General features: G+C 48.2%; 1 protein-coding gene across 11 annotated transcripts in view; it reads left to right on the plus strand.

The window, feature by feature from the left end:
* ADAMTS14 (ADAM metallopeptidase with thrombospondin type 1 motif 14) overlaps positions 1–20805 on the plus strand; it is a 127519-nt gene that overhangs the window by 69708 nt on the left and 37006 nt on the right. For 6 of the 11 annotated variants that reach the window (XM_074374142.1, XM_074374144.1, XM_074374137.1 and 3 more), the window contains exons 20-25: positions 1044–1173; positions 1277–1387; positions 3618–10622; positions 11392–11482; positions 12872–12992; positions 14696–14795. In XM_074374142.1, coding sequence (XP_074230243.1) covers positions 1044–1173; positions 1277–1387; positions 3618–4108 — 732 coding nt within the window. In that variant the 3' untranslated portion in view covers positions 4109–10622; positions 11392–11482; positions 12872–12992; positions 14696–14795. Of the gene's footprint in view, positions 1–1043; positions 1174–1276; positions 1388–3617; positions 11320–11391; positions 11483–12871; positions 12993–14695; positions 14796–20805 lie in introns of those variants that run through there. The other 5 variants (XM_074374143.1, XM_074374138.1, XM_074374141.1 and 2 more) reach the window with 3 other exon arrangements.

A 20805-nucleotide genomic window follows, 5' to 3' on the forward strand; every position in this document is an offset into this window, starting at 1 on the left:
ATTTATTGGAATATAAAATAGAAAGATTGCTGGTCCACAAAGGGCCCCTTAGATAAAACAGAGAGGTGACAGATGGTGGAAGACAGTTGCCCCTGAAAGACTGGGGAAGCACACGAGAGCTATTGTTGTTTGTAACTATTCATCCTGGGAAGATGAGCCATCTTTGTCCCATGGTTCTGTGTGGCACATGGCCCTTGTGTCTCACTTGGTTGTCGCCTGTCCTGGTATGAGAATTGGACAAAGGTCAGGTCCTTCCCATCCCACTAGGAGGGGTTGTGCTCAGCGCCTACAGAACCCAGTGACCTGGTCGTGCTGGGCAGCCTTACTTTTCCGGGAGCCCCCCATACATGCCCATTTATCCAAGGATGTGAGATCCAGGGGGTGATGTGTGTGGCAGCCCTTGCAAACAGCCTTCTGTTCCTTGTACCCACGCCTTTCCCTTTTGGGGGCGAAGACACTTTTGAGCATGCCTCTGTGAGCTGACTGTTGGTAAACTGAGTCACAAAGTCTTTGAATGTCAGAGCTGGAAGGGTCCATGGGGACCCTGTCACCCAGCGTTCTCAGTTTAGCATGTGTCACAATCTGGGTTCCTATATCCCGTTCGTAACATATCATAAAGTGCATGGACCTGCCCCAGGGTCCCTTGGGCTGGTGGCTGGCAACAGGGAGCTTGCTGGGGTGATACACAAAATATTTAGGGACCCAGGCACAGATCAGACACAGTGGACACAGGCAGTGGCGCCGGAATGGGATCCCATAGGTCTCTTCCAGAGGGAAGATTCAGGGGGTTCTAAGATCTGGGGGGTGGCTATTTTCCGTCTGATTCAGGAGTATTTGACAATTGCTGTGCTGTCCTGGTGAGGCTGTGTGGAGCAGTCCTTGCATGTCCCTCTGGTCAAGTAGCAGTTTGGCACCCTCCTCTATACCCTTTCTATCCTGGGCATTGGCTGACCTTTGGAGCTCACCGCCTCCTTCCTTTTTCTCTCTACCTACCCCTCCCTGGTCATCATGGCCTGGCCTTGGCCTTGGCCTTTCCCTGGCAGTGCTCCGTCACCTGTGGAGAGGGCATCCAGCAGCGGCAGGTGGTGTGCAGGACCAACGCCAACAGTCTCGGGCAGTGTGAGGGGGACAAGCCAGACACCGTCCAGGTCTGCAGCCTGCCCGCCTGTGGAGGTGAGCCGGATAGGATGGGGGGCAGGCCCACCTCCTCTGGCCCAGACCTGCGGCTAGACCTACTATAAGTCCCAAATATTAGCACTTCTTCTCCCCCTCACAGGGAATCTCCAGAACTCCACAGTGAAGGCCGACATCCAGGAACTTGTGACCCCGGAGGAGCAATGGATGCCACAATCTGGGCCCCTAGATCCCATTAACAAGATATCATCAAGTAAGTGTATCTCTGGACCTCCTCCCAACCTTCCAATGTAGTTCCATGGCAACATAAGTGTAGGCCATGCCATGGAGTGAACCCAGCTTCCAGTCTGTCCATGTGACCTTAACCTCCTGGAGCCTTGGATTCTTCAGCTGGGAGGTGGGGATGATGCTTGTATTGGTGCATGATTCCTTATCTGCAGTTCCAAAATACTGAAAGCTGCAAATGTCTCCCTAAATTTGGTGCACGCTCATGGGGCAGCAAAATCTGAACTGAACTAGCAAGAGATTAGTGATTCTCTTGCTATAGAAACGTTGCCATGTTTGGTTACAGGGTGACCTCCCCTTCACTGGGGATGTTGTATAATAAGAATACACTGAATATTACTTTTCTAACCTCAAAAGTTCTGAATTATTAATCATATCCGGTTCCAAGATTTTTGGATACGCAACTATAGTTTCTGAGCTGTCTTTATAGGGCTGTTGAGAAAATTAAATGAGATAATGCATGCACTTCTGCTTCGCTGTCAGCTAACAACAAAAATAGTAGCAGTAATTTCTCTCTGCTTCATGATCAGGAGCCCATCAGTTCATCCTCTCATCTTTCCATTCATCCACCCACCCGCCCATCCATCTATCCACCATCCATCCATTAATAAATATTGCCTAAGTACCTATTATGTACTGGGCTCTATGTTCTATGCTTCCTTCCTAGATTCCTTTTCTCTTTCCCTTTCTCACCTTCCCAAGGACCAGGGTCTGCCAAGATGAGTAGCAGGAAGATCACAGACCCTAACTCCTAGTTAGAGGACCAGTTGGCTGTGTGACCTTGTGCAAATCCCTGAACCTCTCTGAGCTCAGTGACCTCATCTGTAAAATAAAAGGGTCTGACCAGATGTTCTCAGAGAATCTTCTGGCTCCAGTCTTGCTAGTACTGTGCTCCTGTGCTGAGGCTCAGGCTGTTCAAGTCCCTGGGTTTTCTTGTCTCTTCCTCCCGGAAGCAAAGGCAAGTTCTGATTCTGGTCCTAGAATTCTGGCGCCATCTAGAGGCCACTGGCTTACGATTTTCTCTAGTCTCGTACCCCTAAGCCCGCACTTCACCTTTTCTCTCTCCTTTTTCTCCCTCTCTCTCTCTCTATCCCCCTCCCTTTCTCCACCCTTCCCCTCCCTTCCTCCCCACTTCTCCTCCTCCTCTCTTTCCCTGGCAAAAATTAGTAGAAAGCCAAGCTCCTGCCTTTACATTGTCTGGAGAGACCTACCTGAACATACCACAGAAATGCAAAAACATTTTTAGATGACGTTTAAACCAAAGCAAACACAACTAGTGTAGTGAGTGCCCGTCTATGCCAGGAACTTTATAAATTCTGTTTACAATTTTGATATTATTATTCATTGGCAAATGCCAGCATTATCCCCATTTTATAGGAGAAGAAACTGGGGGCTGAACAGTTTAAGTGACTTGCCCAAGGCCTCGCAGCTTTTAAGTGGTAGAGCCTTGATTGGAACCTAGATCTGCTTGATTTCAAATTTACTGGTGGAGGGCTTCATGTTCCAAATGGGTGCTGGCCAGTGGCAGGATGTTTAATCTGCTTGTCACGGTGTGAATTACCTGGGCATTTGCCTGGTCCTGGCCAGAATGGATGAGATTTTTGGGGGTTGATTGGGAGGGGGCAAGGATTCCCACTTCTATCTAGAACAGGATTCCCAAGCATTGCTGCGGTTTACAATCACCCAGGGCCAGGCCACACCCAGACCACACAGTCTCCCTGGGCGTGGGGGCGGGGAGCTGGACAGTTGCCGTTTGTAAAGCTCACAGGTGATTCCAGTTTGCAGCCAACTCTGATGACTAGTGATGTGGGGCCGTGGTTCTCAGATTTCGCTCTGCATTGGAGTCACCTTGAAGGTTTTGTTAAAACACAGAGTAGGGCCCCACCCCCAGAGCTGCTGATTCAGTAGGTCTGGATGGGGCCAGAGAATTGGCGTTTCCAACAAGCTTCCAGGTGAGGTTGATGCTGCGTGTATGGGGACCCCACTTGGAGAACCACTGTTCCAGGGGATTTTAGTTCCTCTCCCATGTAGATAAGGGCTCGTACTTGGGCCAGTCTCTCCTCCCAGGCAGCCCTCCAGCCCCCTCTGGGAAAAAGCTTTCTAGCAAGTCCAGACAGGGCGGGAGATGGATGGCTGAGTGGGAGGTGTCACTGGCGGATGGGTGTCCTCCAGCATCGGTCCTTGTGCTGTGTGTGCAGCGGAGCCCTGCGTGGGGGACAGGTCCATCTTCTGCCAGATGGAAGCCCTCGAACACTGCTCCACCCCTGGCTACCACCAGCTGTGCTGTGAGTCCTGTACCAAGAAGGCCTCGGGCCCTGACGCGAGCCCGGACCCCGGCCTGGCCGCACCACCACCTGTCTCCACTCCTGGCAGCCCCTTCCCCGGACCCAAGACCCCTCCAGGTGCTGTGGAGCCCACTGTGGGGCCAATGGGATCGGGCGACCATCAGCATGGCCCGCCCACACAGCTCCCGGGACCTCTGGGCACAAGCTCCCCAGTGACCCAGCACCACTTCGCTCCCCAGAAACTGAGCCCTACATCGTTCTGGGGCACATCCCCTAGCACCCCCCAGGGACGGCCTTGGAGCTGGACCGGGACACCTACCCCAGCCTCCAAAAATAAAGGGCAGCTCAGGGAAGACCCGAAGCATCCAGGCACCAGCCTTCCCGCCACCTCCCCGGTGACATGAGCCCTGCCTCGCCCATCCCGCCAGTCAAGTTTACACTCTGTGCTGCCCTGGAGACCCCCAGCTCAGAGGACACACAGCGGGGCGGGGGCAAGCACAGACTGCCTTTTAAATTATTTGCCTTCTTATTTTTCTAGTTTGGGGCTGTGACACTTGTCACCCCATGAAGTGGGTGTGTGAGGAAGAAAAAGATCAGGGAAAGCCCTAACCAGAGATACCTCAGCAAGCAGCCCAGGTGACTGAATCGAACCTCTCAGGGGTCCTGTCCATCTCTCCCGCCAGGACTGAGGGCCAGCTGACATCATCCCTCCTCACAGCCACCAGGTCCCACACTGGATCCGTCTGGCTGCCTGCCTTTGCCAGAACTTATGGGGACCCCTGTGGAGGCCCTGTCCATCTGGCTCTGCCCAGAGACGCAAAGGGGCCGGGGAGGTGATGGGGAGAGTTCCTAAGGCGATCTGAAAAGAAGGGGGCTGGGGTTGATTGGGGTCATGAGGCTCCACCTGCAGGGAAGGGGTGGGGTAGGGGGGCAAGTTCATCTCAGGCTCAGCTCTTTGTAGCGAGAGCTCCAGGCAGCTCCTCTGACCAAGGCCAAGGAGCAGAGTCCAGCTCGCCTTTGCTGGTCCGAGGGCAGTGTTGGTGGCCACCTCTGCCCCTGCCGATGGCACTTCCTGTTACTTCTGGTGCCTTCAGGTTACAGGCGGGCCTCCCAACCTCACCCCAGCCTCCGAAGCAGGGGGCTCTGGACACTGTGGACCATGTGTCCTCCTCATCCCAGGGGTTCCCAACTGGTGCTAGACCCATGGCTGGACCAGGCATGGCAACTCTGGTCATCACTCCAGGGTGTGAAGGGAGTACAGCCTGGAAGGTGACTTTGTGGGGCACAGAGGAGACTTGAGTTCTCGGGCTGTGCCCTGTCAATTGTTGCCCTCTACCATAGAGACCCCTGCCCCTGCTGGAGTCAGGGGTCTGTCTTCTACCTGGCTCAAGCTGGGCCAGAGGTTTGTGGTGCTGGGCGGGTGTGGAGGTGGGGGTGACTGGCTCCAGGGCTGAGGACCAGAGTCCACTCACAGCCAGGCCCTGGGGATGACAAGGGCCATGTGCCAGGGTGGGATCTGAGCTTCTGCCCCATGCAGGGGTGGGGAGGAGATACTGGCCACGGTGCTGTGGGGCCTCAGCTGCCCTCTTTGTTACCTCCAAGGGCAGGTAACTTCCCTAGACCCTCTGGCTCCCAAGAAGCCACCTGGGTCCCAGGATCTCTCCCAGGGGTCCTCACTCTGAGTCGTGCAGAGGATCTCCCAGACTCCTCAGTAGGCCATAAAGGTACCTGCCTGTTCTTCTGTCTCCAGAGCCAGGGGGCATTCTGAGCCAGGCTAGAGGAATAGGAGCAGCGGGCACCACCTGCAACCCCTGGTGGGTGGAGGCCTTAGGGGGGCTCCCCAGGTGCCCTTTCCACTTGCTGCCTGCCCCCTCCTTGAGATGCTAGGGGGCACACACTGAACCATTCCCGTGCGACCCAGCCTGCCTGTGTTAAGTGCCTTTGAGATCCAGATCTTTAAACTTTTATATATTTATTAACATTGTCTTTGGTGATTTGTTTTGGAACCCAAAATGTTGTACAGTGTTTTTCTTTCTCTCTTAGAGGAGAGGGACAGCGAAGCCAGAGCTCTAGTGTGCTGGGCTGGTAAGCTGACTGGGGTTGGGGTGGACAGGGAGGGGCTGGTGCCACAAGGAGATGCGGCCTTCAGCCTCGCTGCCTTGGCCCCACTCGTTCTGGGGCTCCTCTGAGCATCAGCTCAGTGTGGAGAGGCAAGAGCAGGGCTGAGGGCCTGGGAGGTCCCGCTTAGCCTCTACCACCTAGTAGCTATTTGGCCTTGAGCGAGTCAACATCCAGAATTTGGTCCAAAGGGCGGAAATGCCTGGGAGGTAGTTTTGGGGTCTGCGTAGGGAAGGATGTTCTAATTAGCAGAGCTGTTCAGACATGCAGGGGATGGCTTCCTTGGAAGGTGGTGAACGCTCTTTGCCTGGAAAAGTCCTAGCGGGATGTGGATGCTGGACAGGAAGTGGAAGGAATGTGATGCATCTTATTGGGCAAGGAGGGCTGACATGAAAGGTGCCTTGTAATTGAAAGCAACCCATCCTCGCCTCACCTCTTGCCCGTGTCAGACATCACTAATTCATTACTATGCTCTTTAAATGAGTGTCTCACAGGCCCCTCCCTGACATTTGTGGGGCCCAGGACAAGGGCGCAGAGACCCCCTCCAGGGACCTCACATGCCCGTGTGTCTCTAGCCCTTGTGCAAACTGCTTCCCCTTGGAAACCACTCCTTCTAAACAGCTACCACTTGGGCTTAAGGGTGTATACGTGGTGACCTAGTCACACCTTAGGGGGACTGACCTAGGGAGATGCTACACAAGCTCTAAAATTGCATTGAGGACTGCTCGGGCGGAGAATTCTGTGAGCCAGTGTGCCCAGAGTGTAGCCTGCAGGGAGGGGGGTCATGGGCCTGGGTGGGCACGTGCCCTTGGTGCAGTGCAGTCTTTGCCATGGTGAGTAGCAAGGGCACGGTGGGGCTCTTAGAGCACCCTGGCTCTAACAGCAGTCCTGCACATTTCGTGGTGCAAGGATAACACATGGAAACACATGCCAATGCTCCCCCATCCTGTGCCTACAGCAGACATTGCCAATCCATCACTGCACCCTTCCCCACTGAGCCTGGACTCCTCCTAAGAATCCTTCACATAGTGCTCCGGGTACTGACTCTGCTCAGTTGCTATCACCAGGATAAGGAATGGCAGTGTTAGGCTGGATCAGTAATTTAGAATTTCACACCATTGGGAACCTTTGTTCAATCAGCGTCGGCAGAAGCTCAACATCAGAGCAGGACTGCAGCGCCTGAGTTGAGGAAGAGGGGCCAAGAAACCAGCCCCAAGGAATCTCCACTGACTTCTAGGGCCCCATAGAGTCCAGTGTAGGGGCAAGACAGCTCTAGGGAGCCTTTGGGCTCTAAGATTCTGAGGGACTCTGAGCCCGTTTGCTCGTCTGAAAAGTGTCACTGAAAGCATTTGCCTTGCCTACTTGTGAAAACACTGAAAACAGTGTGACCAGAAAATCTAAGGGGCAATGATGATGAATGATGATGTCACCAGAGGTGACATTGGTCACTGGGTTATTTCTGGAATGGGGCTTGGGGGATCCAGTCAGCTTGGAAGCCGGATGAGCTGTTGGCTGTGCCACAGGAGTGGGCCGGAGTCAAGGTTTGGGTTCCTCAAAAGCCCCCAGGCCTCCACCAGTGGAACCCTGCCCCCTTTCCAGTCTCCCTGTGGCCCTCCCATCCTTTTGGGGACTGTTGGCCTTGGAAGCCCAGGCCAGCACCCTGACCAGAAGTTACCCACATCCTGCTCAGGTTGAAGAAAGCTACAAGAGAACATCAGTCCAACCCTAATGGTAATAAAAAGCCCGATAATCTACAAACTCATACTTTTAGCCCATCGGGGGCTGAGGTTGCAAGGCAAGCAGGTGAATTAAATTGCAAAGGGTGACAAGTCCCTCTGAGGAGAGAGGGCGCATGTGCTCTTCAACCTTTGACCTAGCGTGGGAGGAAGTGGCCAACCCAGAAGCAGGTAAGAAAATACAACTGAAATTTTAATGAGTGTTTAAAGATTAGCACGACAATTTGGAATCTTTGAGTGCCCCATGCATGAGGAATCTGCCCCTCCTCATCAGCTCTTGTCCACAGGCTTCGGCTGGATGCACATGAGAAAGGTTTGGGGCAGGACAGGATACCTCGAGAGCATCCCTCGGGCCTCCTACCAAGTTTGAGAATGCAAATTGAGAAAGCAATGCCCATTTTACAGTGCATCAGGGGCACAAAATGCCTGCACATGGAAAACTATAAAGCCTTACTGACAGAAATGTAAGCATATCTAAATAAAGGTAGACTGTGTTTATGAATCAAAAGCCTCAATATTGTTAAGATGTCAAATTCTTCCCCAAATGATCTGTAAAGTTAATGCTATTCCACTCAAAATTCTGGCAGATGGCTTTTTTTTCCCCAAGAAACTGACAAACTGGTTATAAAATTTTTGTGGAAATAAAGAGGATCTAGAATAGCCAAAACAATTCTGGGGAAGAACAAAGTGGGAGGATTTACACGACCTAATTTCCAGACTTCCTGCGAAGCTGCAGTAATCCAGACAGTATGGCACTGGTGTAAGAACAGACATACGGAGCAATAGAACAGAACAGAGAATCCAGAAATAGACCCACACAGCCATGGTCAGTTCTCAACAAGGTGCCAAGGTCATTTAATCAGGAAGGATGGTCTTTTCAATAAATTATGCTAAAAAAAAAAATGGAAGAGCCACATGGGAAAAAATAAACCTCAACTTTCCCCTCATATCATATGTAAAACTTGACTCAGTCAAAATGGATAATCAATTTAAAGGTAAGAGCTAAAACCATAAAACTTATAGAGGAAAAAGATTAAAAAAAAAATCTTTGGGACCTTGGATTAGACAAAGATGACACTAAAAGAACAAGCCATAAAAGATTGATGAATTGGACTTGGTCAAAGCCAGAAACTCTACTCTTCAAAAGACAGTGGTAAGAAAATGAAAAGAACAACAACAAAATAAACCCCACAAGCTGGGAGAAGATATTTTCACATCATGTATCTGATACTGGCTTTGTATTCAGAACATATAAAGAGTTCTCAAACAAACAACCCAATTGATAAATGGGCAAAAGATTGGGACATTCTACCAAAGAAGCTATACAATGATAAACAGGCACAGGAAAAGATGCCAAACGTCATTAGTCATTAGGGAAAGGCCAATTGAAACCGCTGAGATCCTATTTCATACCCATTAGAACAGCTAAAATTAAAAAGATTGGCCACGTCAAATGCTGGGAGGATGTTGGGTACCTGGAACTCTCATACATTTGGGTAGGAATGCAAAGTGGTACAGCCACTTAGGAACACACGGGGGCTGATTCTTACAGAGTTAAACACACACTTACTACAACTCAGCAGTGACTGCACTATGTTCACAGGAGGGAGGGAAATGAGAACATTTGTCCACAAAGCAACCTGTATGCCAATGTCTATAGCGGCTTTATTCAAAAGAGCCCTCCACTGGAAACAACCTAAATGCACGCCAAATAGGGAATGGATAAATAAACTGTGGCGAATCCAAACAATGGAATACCGCTCAACAATAAAAAGGTGTGAACCACTCATAGGTAAGCGCACGCGTCAGTGTGCACAGATCTGCATAGCATTCTGCTAAGTGAAAGCCAGGCCGGAAAGACTACATACCAGGTGAGTCCTTTCACGGGAAATTTTGGAAAAGCTAAAACTGAGGACACAAAACAATCACTAGTTGCCAGGGCTGGGGGTGGGAGGCAGGATTGACTTGGGAGTGGGCACAAGGGAACTTTGTGGAGGGATAGAGATGCTCTGTAACTTGATCGTGGTGACGGTTGCACACATTTGTCACATTTGACGGTGAAGTTTTTTGTATGCAAATTACATCTCAGTAAAAAAAAATTTAATCACATAACCAAGGTAATGGAAGACCTCCGTCACCCAAGATCTCTAAGAACGCACTGTACTGTGTTCCTGGTGAAAATATCTGCTCCCCTCGCCCAGTTGGACAGGGATTCTTTTGATTCCTGGCATCACCATTTATCACCTGGGTGGAACTGGGAAAGTTATTTTACCTCTCTGAGCCTTAGAGTCTCATCTGTAAAACGGGCATAGTTCTTACCTATCAGAAGGGCTGATCACTCTTTGAGGTGCTGAGTGCTGTGTCTCTGCCTACCTAGGCTGTAGGCTGCTCATAGGAGGCATGATTCTTTTCTTATTCGTAACTTTCTCTCTAGTCCCTGACTCCCAAAAGTCCTCAGCGGAGGCCTCTGGGATTCCTGGCTGCACGATGCTGGAAGGAACTTTTAAGGACAGGCAGAGGCACTCAGGCCGAACCCTTCTCTCCTAGGCCAAGGGTCTGTTCCTGCTGCCAGGCCTCCCTGGGAGGGGGTGACCTCCAGGGCTTGGCAGTGCCTCGTCCTCTCCAGAGAAGTGGAGGGAGGAAGGCGCCCACCCATGCTCAGAGTCCAGGGACAAGCTCAGGGAGGCAGGAGCTCTGGCTCTACACCAGCTCTCAGTGCCGCGTGCACCTGCCCAGCCACCACCTCCCTTCCAGCCTCAGCTCCCTTGTTTGAAAAATGAGATCATGTAACAATTCACAAGATTGGTTTAGAGCAAAGGAGGCAGTGTCTATGAAAGTGCTTAGCAAGTGAGGGATGATAATTGTTCCTAAAAAATCTGATGATGAATAATAATATTAAAAAGACCTGTGGGGAGGTTGGGGAGTTGGGCTGGGGGCTGCCAAAAACCATTCAGTGACTTCTATTGCCTTTAGGGAGAAGACCAAAATCCTTCCCATGATTGCCGAGGCCTTGCTGGTCTTCCTCAGGGGATGTTCCTTCAACCTCTGCTTCAGAGAACTTGGTGTGAGTTGATCTCCATGGTTACTGAATAAAGCCTGTCTGCTGCCCAGACCAAGAGCCCCATGAGGGCAGGATTTGCTCTCAATAATTGCAGCATTTGCAGGGTAAATAAACAGAGATGCACAGACATGGTACATTCTCTGCCTGCCTTCTGGGTCCCACAGGGCTCCCTAGATTCTCCCTGGGGGCTGGGCACTGGAAACCAGGAGGCAGCTGGCAGCCAGGGGAGGGGGCAGGGAGCCCACTGGGTCTTGTAGCTGGAGGCACCATCTCCTTGGAGGAGCCTATGACTGGCTGAATCAGTAAAAGGGTTCTTAACACCTTCAGCTCATACAAGATTAGCAGCAGGAGAATGTGTAGAAATGTCTGATCTCCTCTGCAAATGGGGAAACTGAGGCCCAGAGAGAGCAAATGACTATTCCCAAACCAAATCAATGGTGGCAGGGTCCAGGCTAGGAGTCAAGATTTGCCAATGGTCATGCAATATGTGCCTGCCAGATCTCAAGTTTCCTCTCAGGCCTGTGGTTTCCCACTCTCTGTCCCATTGAAGCTCCATGTGTTCTCCATACAGGGGGGAGGAGCAGAGGCCCAGGTAAGGGAGACCTAGGGGTATGGCTTCAGGAGCCTCAGGTAAAAAACAGACTAGACTGCCTGGGTTCCTTTGCTGACTCCACTCACTGTCAAGTCAAGTTTGGCAAGTTATTTAACCTCTCCGAGCCTCAGTTTCTTCATCTATAAAATGGGGATAATAATAATAATACATATTTCACAGGGTTCGTGTGAGGATCCAGTGGTTTATTTCTGCACAGATTGCATGCACATTTGTGATACATGCAAATCCCTTAGGACCATGTGTGCACATGGTAAGTGCTGCATGTTAGCTGCCATTACTGTTACGGAAACAACAGGCCAGCCAAGAAACAAGCACCACTCAGAGGGTCGGAGTACTCAGACTTATTACGCCAGCGGGCTCAGAGGGGCTTCTGCTCCGAAGCTCTGAGCACCTCCAGGACGTGTGCATGAGGTTTTATACGGTTAGTTACAAGCTTGTGTTATTTGGCCAATAAGCATGGAACAGCTTTAGCAGCATCATTATCACAAAAGTAGAGGCAGGGAGGCAGCAGACCAACATTTCAAGGCCAGATATGTGACTTTGAAAATCCAGCTGGCTAGCAAAAAAAAGAAAAAACATGAACAGGGAATCAGCAAACCAACACTTGTTACACTTAGATTTGCGAGTAGGCCCAGCCCGGCTTTTCCTTCACATTACCGTCCTCCTTCCTCCCTCCACCAGCTATTCCCACAGGCTCCCAAGGGGAGAGTGTTGGTGAGGGTTCTGTGCAGCAGAGGAAGTGGGTCTGGGGATGGCCAAGGGGACAGGAACATCTCCAGCAGGCTGTCCTGCTCCAGGCTGCTGAAGTCCAGGAACTCTGTGTGCAGCCAGGGAGACTCTGAGCAGAGATGGCTGTGTCCACCAAGCAGGGTTGGGGCTAGGGGTGGGGGTAGGGGTGGGTGTGGGCAAGGTCACCTTGTAGAGGCTGAGAGGGTAGAAGGAGGGCACAGGTGAGAGGCTTTCAGCCATGTGGGGATGCTGGTTGGGTGCCCATCCCGGGCAAAGGGAGCTGGGGGAGTTGTTCACCTGTCTTTGGACAGTTGGGTGAAGGGAGGTACCCTTGGTATTGCCCCTTGGGGGGATGCCGATTCAGGGCAAGGATCCCCTAGTATGAAGACTGCCAAAGGCTGGGAACAGCTCTTTGTAAGGGAAGGTAATATCTGGGGGCTTCTGTGAGAGCTGAGAGAGAGGTGGGGGTGGGGGGGCAGCCCAGTGGTAGCATGTCAGGGGCTAACAGCTTAGCTCTTCCCTAGGACCCACACAACTGCAAAATCTCCAGAAATCCCAAATGCCCATTATGATTTGTGCAGGAGCCAAATTCTGCACCCAGGTCTACGTGAGGGGCAGAGTTTGGGGCAAGAGGCAGTGAGCCCCCAGGTCTCTGTCTGCAGGAGACCCAGAAATCTTTATACTGTGGGAACTGGGAGGGTTCAAGGATTTCTCACCTGGAATGCCATAGGCAGAGGGACAGAAGGTCAGAGCCACAGAGAACTAAATACTGGGCAGGAGCTCTGAACCAGGAACCTGGGTTGATATTTTCTGCTATTACTGTACGTGGGTCTGACACTAGCAGTGGGCCAGCTTGCAAGGTGCTTTCACTAAATAATCTCATTCTCTGTTTTATTCTTCCACTTTACAGACGTGGACACTGATTCACTGAGAATAAAGGGACCTGCGCAAAGAAGGCATCCAGAGCTGGCATGGGAACCCGGGTTGGGGTTCAGCCCCAGAGCATTGGGACCCTGCCCCTAGGAGGCCAAGTGAGTGAAGGGACTTGGCCAAGTTCCCTGGACCAGCGGGAGGCTAGCAAGGGATGTTTGCTGTGAGAGGAGGAGATGCCTCTGGCCTGCAGCCCCTCCAGCTCCCCAGGACCTCTCACAAGCCCACCCCCTGGAGCCCTCCCTGCACTTAGAGCTCCTCCAGGCAACTCCCCAAGGGGACATCCTTCCTTGCAGGGCCTGCACTAGGCTCCCAAAGCCAGGAACACTGGGGCATCCTCTGCTGGGGTGGCTGGAGCCAGGCAGCCAGGGACAGGGGATGTTGGGGGCAGCCCCACACCCAGTTTCAAGAGGGCTGGGGCCCCAGGGTGCGCAGGTCCCAGTTCCCTGTTCTGGGGAAGGGCATCCCTCCAGTGGCCCCTCAACCTTCTCACCTACGCCGGGCACTTCCAGGCTGGCAACAGGCTTCCACCAGGTTGGGGGTTAACAGATCTCCCGCTTCCCTGAGGGTCTAATCGCAGGACTGCGCTTTATCTCAGCGTAGCGCTGCAGGAAAAAAAATCTTTTGGGATTCATGTATAAAAATCTAAATCCTGTTCTAAATGTAACTAGGGGAAGCTCACTAAAGAACTCTCAGGAGGCTTTGATAAAGCAATCACCACTAACAACAACAACAAGTCATTGAAAGGAGGCACTTTTGCCTTCTTAGTAGGAGAATTTGTATCACCCAGTAAGTAGGTCTGCACTGCTGATTAGAAAAGGTGAGGCTGGAGAAGGGGCCCTTTGTAGCCCTTAAAGCAGAAAGAAAATGGCTTTGGAGATGGGGTGGGGTTGGGGGAGAGACAGAGGTGGCAGCAGGAGCTGGGAGGAATGGCTGGAGGTTTTTTAGGATGCAGTTTGCCAGCAGGGCTAGTAATTGTTTTGGTGTTGCTGTCCCCTCAGTCCTTTGGAAATGTCCACCCCCCAAATTAAGGGCTTTGCAGGAGTCAGGATTTTTGTTTATTTTGATGGAAATTGAGAAAAACAAAAGAATGCGTAGGAGAAGATAAAGGAGGGAGCACAGCCCCAGAAAGCTGGGGGGGGAGGGGCGCAGAAGGATGAGCTGAGCAGGCAGCCCCTCCCCCAGCACGCCACACACGTGCACACGTTCCAGGAAGCCACAGAAATACTGAGGAAGACACCAAGCTCTGCGCAGAGATTCTAGCCAGTTGAGGACCTCGGGGAGCAGGAACCCCACGCTGACATCTGGGTTTCAGTAGAGAAACCGCTTCCGCTTGGGCAACGTTGTTGACAAGGCAAGCGTTTGTCTCGGGATAGCTGGAGTCAGGCTTGCCCATAGGTGTACCCTGTCAGAGCCAGAGCATCTATGGACTTGGAAGGAACCTGAAAGTGTTCTGGACCCTCGACTTTACAGATGGGGGACAGGCCCAGGCAGGAAGTACAGACATTCTCAGGGTCCCATGGTGGACTATGGCAGAGCAAGGTGGCTCCTTTTGTTAGGTCGGTTTTCAACCCAGAGCGAGGAAGAGGCTGCAGTGGTGGGGGCGGGGCGGGAGAGACACACCGAGGGCGGGAGGCGGGGCTTCTCTGTGCCTGGCTGGGGTGGGGGTGGGGGAACTGCTCAGCTGCAGCCAGGGCTTTGGGAGGCTCTGCCTGGAGGTGCCTGGGGAGCTGTGCGGGGCCGGCTCTGGTAGTTGCCTGGAGGGCACAGCCCTGAGCCCCAACTCCACTCTCCCACCCATCAGCAGAGAATGATGTAGGTCGTCTGTTCGTTGCCTACAGAGCCCCCTCCACCACCTGCACTCTGACCCCGTCATCCAGGAAACCCAAACACGGAGATCCTAGGTGAGTCCTCACGGTCTTCTCAGAACCCTTGCCCCCACCAACCTTTTCTAGGCTTGGAACCTTTGGGTGACACCCTGGTGGGGCAGCACCCACCTGGAGGTGTCTGACCCCCACGGGCAAGTGAAGGGAGAGTGTGAATGTGTGGTCCTCCTTGGCCAGCACATCAGGGGTCAGGTCGTGCCAAGACCATGATGGTTGAGTTTCCAGGGCTGCCAGCGCCCACCAAACACCTTCTGGGAGGCAAACACCAAAGCCCACTTTGGGGCTCCCTCAGTTAGGGGGAAGGGTGCTACGGATGGGGGGGTCCTCGGAGGGCTGGTCATGGATGAGATGCTTATATGACCTGTCCCAGCCCTAAGAGGCTGTGAAGTTGGAATAACCCATTCCCTCTTCCTTCAGCCCAAGTGGTAGCTCACAGGGGCATGAAAGGGGACTTTGGTCTCCTTTCCTACAGCCAGAGGATCTTAGAATAATGAAATCTCAGAATTGTTGAATCACAGAATCCCAGAAGTACTTGATGCTGGGATTCTAGAAATAGTGAAACAAGATTTTTTTAAAAAGAATTGTATATATTTATTTTTGTATATATATTTTTATCAGTTTACAATGTTATGTCAATTTCTGGTGTACAGCACGCTTCAGTCATACACATACATATATTCGTTTTCACATTTTTCACCATAAGTTATTACAAGATATTGAATATAATTCCCTGTGCTATACAGCATGAACTTGTTGCTTATCTATTCTATATATATCAGTTAGTATCTGCAAATCGCAAACTCCCAATTTATCCCTTCCCACCCTTCTCCCCTCCGGTAACCACAAGTTTGTTCTCTATGTCTGAGAGTCTGTTTCTTTTTTGCAAATAAGTTTGTCTTTTTTTTTTTAGATTCCACGTATACGTGGTATCGTATGATATTTTTCTTTCCCTTTCTGGCATATTTCACTTAGAATGACGATTTCCAGGTCCATCCATGTTGCTGCAATGGCATTATTTTATTTTATTTTTTATGGCTGGATAGTATTCCACTGTATAAATATACCACAACTTCTTTATCCAGTCATCTGATGGATATTTAGGTTGTTTCCATGTCTTGGCTACTGTAAATAGTGCTGCTATCTTTGAATGGGGGTTTTCTCTGGATATATGCCCAGGAGTGGGGTTGCTAGATCATGTGGTAAGTCTATTTTTAGTGTTTTGAGGAATGTCCATACTGTTTTCCATAATGGCTGCACCTAACTACATTCCCAGCAACAGTGAAGGAGGGTTCCCTTTTCTGTCCACCCTCCCCAGCAATTGTCTGTGGACTGTTAACTGATGGCCATTCTGACCTGTGTGAGGTAATAGCATGCTGTCATCTTGATTTGCATTTCTCCAGCAGTTAGTGGCACCAAGCATTTTTTCTCCATTGAGTGATATTGACCATTTGATGGGCCTATTGGCCATTTGTATGTCTTCATTGGGGAAAGGTCTCTTTAGGTGTTCTGCCTACTTTTTGAATGGGTTGTGTATTTTTTGTTATTGAGTTGTATGAACTGTTTGAATATTCTGGAAATTAAGCCCTTGTCAGTCGCTTCGTTTGCAAGTGTTTTTTGCCAGTCCATAGGTTGTCTTTGTGTTTACAGTTCCCTTTGCTGAGCAAAAGCTTATAAGTTTGCGTAGGTCCCATTTGTTCATTGTTGCTTTGGTAACTATTGCCTTGGGAGACTGAGCTACAGTGGGAAACACTGCCGGGTTTGATGTCCGAGAATGTTTTGCCTCTGTCTTCTTCCAAGAGTTCAATGGCGTCATGTCTTACGTTTAAGTCATTAAGCCAGTTTGAGTTTCTTCTTGAGTATGGTGTGAGGGAGTGCTCTGACTTTATTGATTTCCATACGGCGTGTCCAGCTTTCCCAGCAGCACTTGCTGAAGAGCCTGTCTCTGCTCCGTGGTCCACTCTTGCCTTGCTTGTTGAAGATTAATTGACCGTCAGTGTGCGGGTTTCTTTCTGGGCTCGCCATTGTGTTCCTTTGATGTATATGTCTGTTTTTATGCCAATACCATGCTGTTCGTTTATGGTTTTAATTGAACTATAGGCAGTTTACAATGCTGTGTTGATTTCTGGTGTACAGCATAGTGATTCATTTATACATACTTACATACATATATTTATATATGTTCCTATTGACATTTCTTAAATTATACACCATTAAAAGGCATTGAATATAGTTCCCTGTGCTATGCTGTAGGACCTCGCTATTTCTCTATGTTCTATATACTAGTGAGTATCTGCAATTCCAGAACTCCCAGTCTATCCCTCCCTTCCCTCTTTCCCCACCGGTAACCAGAAATTTGTTTTCTATGTCTGTGAGTCTGTTTCGGGTTCTGTTGTGTAAATAAGTTTATTTGTACTCTTTTTTCGATTCCACATGTAAGTGATGTCATAGATCTTTTTCTTCCTCTTTTTGGCTTATTAGTGTGATATTCTCCTGGCCCATCCATGTTGCTGCTCATGGCATTATTTTATTCCTTTTTTTAAAAAATTGAAGTATAGTCAGTTTACAGTGTTGTACAATTTCAGGTGTACATCATGATATTTCAGCCTCACATATACATACGTATATGCTTTTTCATCGTCTTTTTCATTATCAGATACTACAAGATAGCGAATATAGTTCCCTGTGTAATACAGTAGAAACTTGTTGTTCATGTATGTTATACATAGTAGTGTGTATCTGCAAATCTCAAACTCCCAATTTATCCCTTCCAACCCACTCCCCACCACCATAACTGTAAGTTTGGAAGGATACTTCTTGACCTAACTTTATGAATATGTGAATATTTCAGCTTACATATATTTGATATGTAAACAAAGTCAACTCATGCTTAATGGGGAAAAATAAAAGGCATTCCCATTAAATAATATTTAAATGCCCATTATCATCATTATTATGTAACATTATACTCTGGAAGTATTAGCTAATGCAATCAGTTAAAATTTTTCTTTAAAAGGTATAAATATTTGATAGGAAGTATGGCTTGAGACATAAAAGAATTCTGACAAGGGCAACCTTAGACAGCCAGAGGAAGAAGGAAAGACTTGATCTCTGTGGCTCTGGTTACAGACCTAAGGTTTGAGCAGCCAGAAAATGTAGTGAGATTTCTGTCACTGTTGTTGTCCAAGCTGAAATTGGACAGTATGTCATGGGTGCTACAATGAGAACTTCCCATGGGCTGGGAAGGGTGCTGGAGAGCTTCTAAGGGACATCTCAACTGTGGGATCCTAAGGCTCTAGCAGTGAGTCCAGCCTTCCTCTGCCTTTGCTGAAAATGGATATCCAGTCTGTTCTCACCAATTTCAGTGGTGTGGGGTCAGGGGGGTGATTGTTGAGCCAGCAGAGTGGGCAGGGAGAAGCTGACCCCCATGATGTCCTTAAGCCCAAAGTACCAAACGTGGTTCTCTCATCTGTCCTGGTCAGCATTTCCCAAGGTGTGGTGAGTGAACTCTGGTGGTACAAGATGAACTCCAGAGGGTACATGGAGGAACGTTATCATTTTACACATTTATATTTATTTTCATGTTTATCAAAAACTTTTATAAATAACACATTAAAACCATGATCCCATGGATATTATTGCTTAGGTGAAAACACTAGTTAAATAAAAAATTTTTTTAAAGATAAATTTAAAGAAGCATTAAGGGATAGTACAGGGGGTGAACAGTTGTCACAAATTCATGCTGGCAGTTCATGAGAAGGGTTCAAGTGACTCCAGAGTCTGCTGACTCTGGATTGTGGATTCTAATTCTGGAGCCTCTACTTACTACCTATATGACCTTGGATTACCCAGGATCCTTTTGATCACATGTGACATAAAAATCAACTACTTTTTAAAAAATTGAAGTACAGTTGATTTACACTGTTGTGTTAGTTTCTGGTGTACAGCAAAGTGATTCAGTTATACATATATACATTCTTTTTCATATTTTCCATTATGAATTATAGAATATTGAATATAGTTCTCTGTGCTGTATAGTAGGACCTTGTTGTTTTTCTATTTTATACATAGTAGTTCATATCTGCTAATTCCAAACTCCTAATTTATCCCTCCCCTTCCCTTTCCCTTTTGGTAACCATAAGTTTGTTTTCTGTGTCTGAGTCTGTTTCTGTTTTGTAAATAAGTTCATTTGTGTTATTATTTTAAGATTCTGCTTATAAGTGATACATGATATTTGTCTTTGTCTGACTTACTTCACTTAGTATGATAATCTCTAGGTCCATCCACAATGCTGCAAATGGCATTATTTCAGTCTTTTTTTTATGACTGAACAGTATTCCATTGTATACATATATACCACATTTTCTTTAGCCATTCATCTGTCAGTGGACATTTAAGTTGCTTTCATGTCTTGGCTATTGTAAATAGAGCTGCTGTGAACATTAGGGTGCCTTTATCTTTTGGAATTTCAGTTTTCTCTGGATATATGTCCAGGAGTGGCATTGCAGGATCATATGGTAACTCTATTTTTAGTTTTTTAAGGAACCTCCATACTGTTTTCCATAGTGGATGCACCAAATAACAGTCCCACCAACAGTGTAAAAGGGTTCCCTTTCCTCAACACTTTCTCCAGCTTTTGTTATTTGTAGACTTTTTAATGATGGCCATTCTGACTGGTGTGAGGTGATACCTCATCTTAGTTTTAATTTGCATCCCTGATAATTAGTGATATTGAGCATTTTTTCCTGTGCCTATTGGCCATCTGTATGTCTTCTTTGGAGAAATGCCTGTTTAGGTCTTCTGCCCATTTCTCGATTGCATTGTTTTTTTGTTATTGAGTTTAGGAGCTATTTGTATATTTTGAAAATTAAGCCCTTGTCAGTCACATCGTTTACAGATATTTTCTCCCAGTCTATAGGTTGTCTTTTCATTTTGTTCATGGTTTCCTTTGTTGCATAAAAGCTTATAAGTTTGATTAGGTCCCATTTGTTTATTTTTGTGTTTATGTCTATTGCCTTGGGAGACTGACCTAAAAAAAACATGGCTGCAATTTATGTCAGAGAATGTTTTACCTCTCTTCCCTTCTAGGAGTTTTATAGTGTCATGTCTTATATTTAAGCCTTTAAGCCATTTTGAGTTTGTGTGTGGTGTGAGGGAGTGTTCTAACTTCATTGATTTACACGCAGCTGTGCTGCTTTCCCAGTACCACTTGCTAAAGAGACTGTTTTCTCCATTGTGTATATTCTTGCCTTGTTTGTCAAAGATTAATTGACCGTAGGTGGGTGGGTTTATATCTGAGCTCTCTATTCTGTTCCATTGATCCATATGTGTGCTTTTGTGCCAATACCACACTGTTTTCATTACTGTAGTTTTGTAGCATTGTCTGAAGTCTGGAAGGGTTATAAGTCCAGCTTTGTTCTTTTTCCTCAGGAATACTTTGGAAATTTTGGATTTTTTTATGGTTTTATATAAGTTTTAGGATTATTTGTTCTACCATGAAAAATGTCCTGGGTAAATTACTTTGAGTGGTATGGCCATTTTAACATGGGATAGCCTTCCATTTCTTTGAATCATCTTCAATTTCCTTTACCAATGTTTTAGTTCCCAACAATAAGTCTTTCACCTCCTTGGTCAGATTTATTCCTAAGTATTTTTTTTTTTTTGATATGAAAAATCAACTACTTCTGTATTCTCATGTTCTTAGCAGAAGTATAACAGTAGCCAAAAGAGAAACAATCCTAATGTTCATCGATGGATGAATGGATAAACAAAATGGAGTATATACATACACTGGAATACTTTTCAGCCTAAAAAAGGAAGGAAATTCTGACACATGCTACAACATGGATTATTCTTGAGGACACTATGATAATTGAAGTAAACCAGCCACAAAATGACAAATATTGTATGTTCCCACTTATATGAGGCCCCTAGAATAATCAGATCCATAGAGACAGAAAGTAGAAGGGTGGCTGCCAGGGGCTAGAGGGGTGGAGAGAATGGGGAGTTACCATTTAATGGGTATAGAGTT

The sequence above is a fragment of the Camelus bactrianus genome, chromosome 11 (assembly GCF_048773025.1).
Source record: "Camelus bactrianus isolate YW-2024 breed Bactrian camel chromosome 11, ASM4877302v1, whole genome shotgun sequence".
Classification (NCBI taxonomy): domain Eukaryota; kingdom Metazoa; phylum Chordata; class Mammalia; order Artiodactyla; family Camelidae; genus Camelus; species Camelus bactrianus.